Here is a 1,938-nt window from a genome sequence, read left to right as displayed (position 1 = left end):
CCTTCCAGCTTTTTCACTGGTTCATTGGAAATAAGAGTCTCACGGACTTTCCTACCCAGGCTGGCTTTGAACCACGATCCTCAAATGTCAGTAGCTCAGATTGCAGGCGTGAGCCATGGGTGCCTGGTTCCATGGCATTTCTCGACTTCCTCCTGCCCGGCGTGGGGTCCCGGCCCGCGGCCTGCCCTCTCCTTCCAGCACAGCTTGATGTGGAGTCTTTGTCTGACTGATCGCTGTCCGCGCCCTGAACTTTCTTGCTTGAAGCTGGCACTCCTTGGACCAAAGTTCATTTCTAGCATTTTGCTAGTTAAAAACTGGAGCTAAGAGTCTCAGGCCTTCCTTCCCCGGGCTGGCTGTGAACCTCGATTCTCAGATCTCAGCCACCTGAGTAACGAGGATTATAGGCGTGAGCCAGCGGTGCCTGCTTGAGTTGAGATTCTTGCCAGTCCTGTGTCCGGGCTGACGGCCTCTGACCTCTGCCCTCTCCCCAGGCAGACCGAGGAGCACCTCCTCCCGCGGACGCTGCAAGACGTGACGAACCAGGTGCGTTCTGGTGCGACTGCCCGTGCCGCCCCGAGTTTCTTCCAGGACAGGAGATGGGAGGCGGGAGTGTGTGCAGAAAGCCCCAGAAAATTCTAGAAGCAGGCAGAGGAGAGATTTCCAGAAGTGAACTGGGGGCCAGCCCTCAGAACAGGCAGCTGGGCCAGTGCTCCAGGACCACAGCCACGTGCACAGTGGTCAGTGATGCGGCTGGCAGTGGGGGGGGGAGGGGAGGGGGCATGGTGAGACAGGGTTGGACTGGAATTTGGCTGGGTGCTGCTGGCTCATGCTTATAGCACTAGCTACACAGGAGGCTGAGATCTGAGGACTGGGGTTCAAAGCCAACCCAGGCAGGAACATCTGTGAGACTTACCTTCAGTTAACCAGCAAAAAGCTGGAAGTGGAGCTGTCATGGTTCAAGTGGTAGAGCGCCACCGTGACCCCTGGGACATGGCTGGGCCTCTGGGCTGACTCCCTGGCTGCCGGGGGCCCTGCCGCGTCACCTTGGTGTGGAGGAAACGGACACAGTGGGCTCCAGCTAGGCTGTGCCGCCCCAGTGGGCGCGTGGCATCCCCACGCGAGGCTGGCCCTCGTGGGTTATGAATGTGCCTCTTCGGTGCCGCAGGCCCGGGGTGGCTTCTCCCTGTCTGGCTGAGCTAACCTGTGTGGGGGCGGGACGGGGCCCCTGTCAGCGGAGACAGCGCCCCGGAGGGCCAGAGACGCCGTGGAGACCCGGGAGCCTGTGTGGATGCAGCCCGGTCCTCGCGGTGTGACGTCAGACCCTCAGGCCGGCAGAGGCGGAGCAGGGCTGGACGGCCCCGCCACGGGAGCGCCACGCGGCGGCGCCTGCCCTGCACCGAGGCCTCCCGAGGCCCAGACGCGGTGGCCACTGACCTGGGACGCCTTCGCCTTCACCTGCAGGACACGGTGCCCTTCGGGGACGCGGTGCTGGCCACCTGGGACACCTGCGTCGGGAGCGAGATCTGCGAGGAGCTCTGGACCCCGCACAGGTCAGCCGGGGGTGCCCACGGCGGGGCCTGGAGCGCACGGGGAGCAGGAGTGGCTCAGGAGGGCATTGGGGAGACCAGCCGTCTCCTCACCGCCGCGTCTGTCTGCAGCCCACACATCGACATGGGCCTGGACGGCGTGGAGATCTTCACCAACGCCTCCGGCAGCCACCACGTGCTGCGCAAGGCTCACACCAGGGTGGACCTGGTGACCATGGCCACCACCAAGGTGGGCACCAAGTGGGACGGCCGGGCGTGCGTCCGGGGAGGGCGCGGCCACCAAGCACAGGGCCACATGGCAGCCTCTGTGTGGCCGGGAGGGAGGCCGCCTGCCTGTCCACCTGTCCCTGTGTGGCGTGCGTGTGTGCGTGTGCGCCAGTGCCAGTCCTGA

General features: G+C 64.3%; 1 protein-coding gene across 1 annotated transcript; it reads left to right on the top strand.

Annotated features, from left to right (window-relative positions):
* Nucleotides 1-491: 491 nt before the first annotated feature.
* On the top strand, nucleotides 492-1,776 carry LOC106002428 (glutamine-dependent NAD(+) synthetase-like; the record flags this gene model as incomplete). Its single annotated transcript, XM_013037307.1, has 3 exons — nucleotides 492-543; nucleotides 1,462-1,550; nucleotides 1,659-1,776. Coding segments are annotated over 3 exons (259 nt in total), but the record flags the coding sequence as incomplete, so codon positions are not given.
* Between the last annotated feature and the right edge of the window lie 162 nt (nucleotides 1,777-1,938).

This window comes from Dipodomys ordii, unplaced genomic scaffold, assembly GCF_000151885.1.
Source record: "Dipodomys ordii isolate 6190 unplaced genomic scaffold, Dord_2.0 Scaffold10453, whole genome shotgun sequence".
NCBI classification, from domain to species: Eukaryota; Metazoa; Chordata; class Mammalia; order Rodentia; family Heteromyidae; genus Dipodomys; species Dipodomys ordii.
This window is presented reverse-complemented; position numbering and strand designations above follow the sequence as displayed.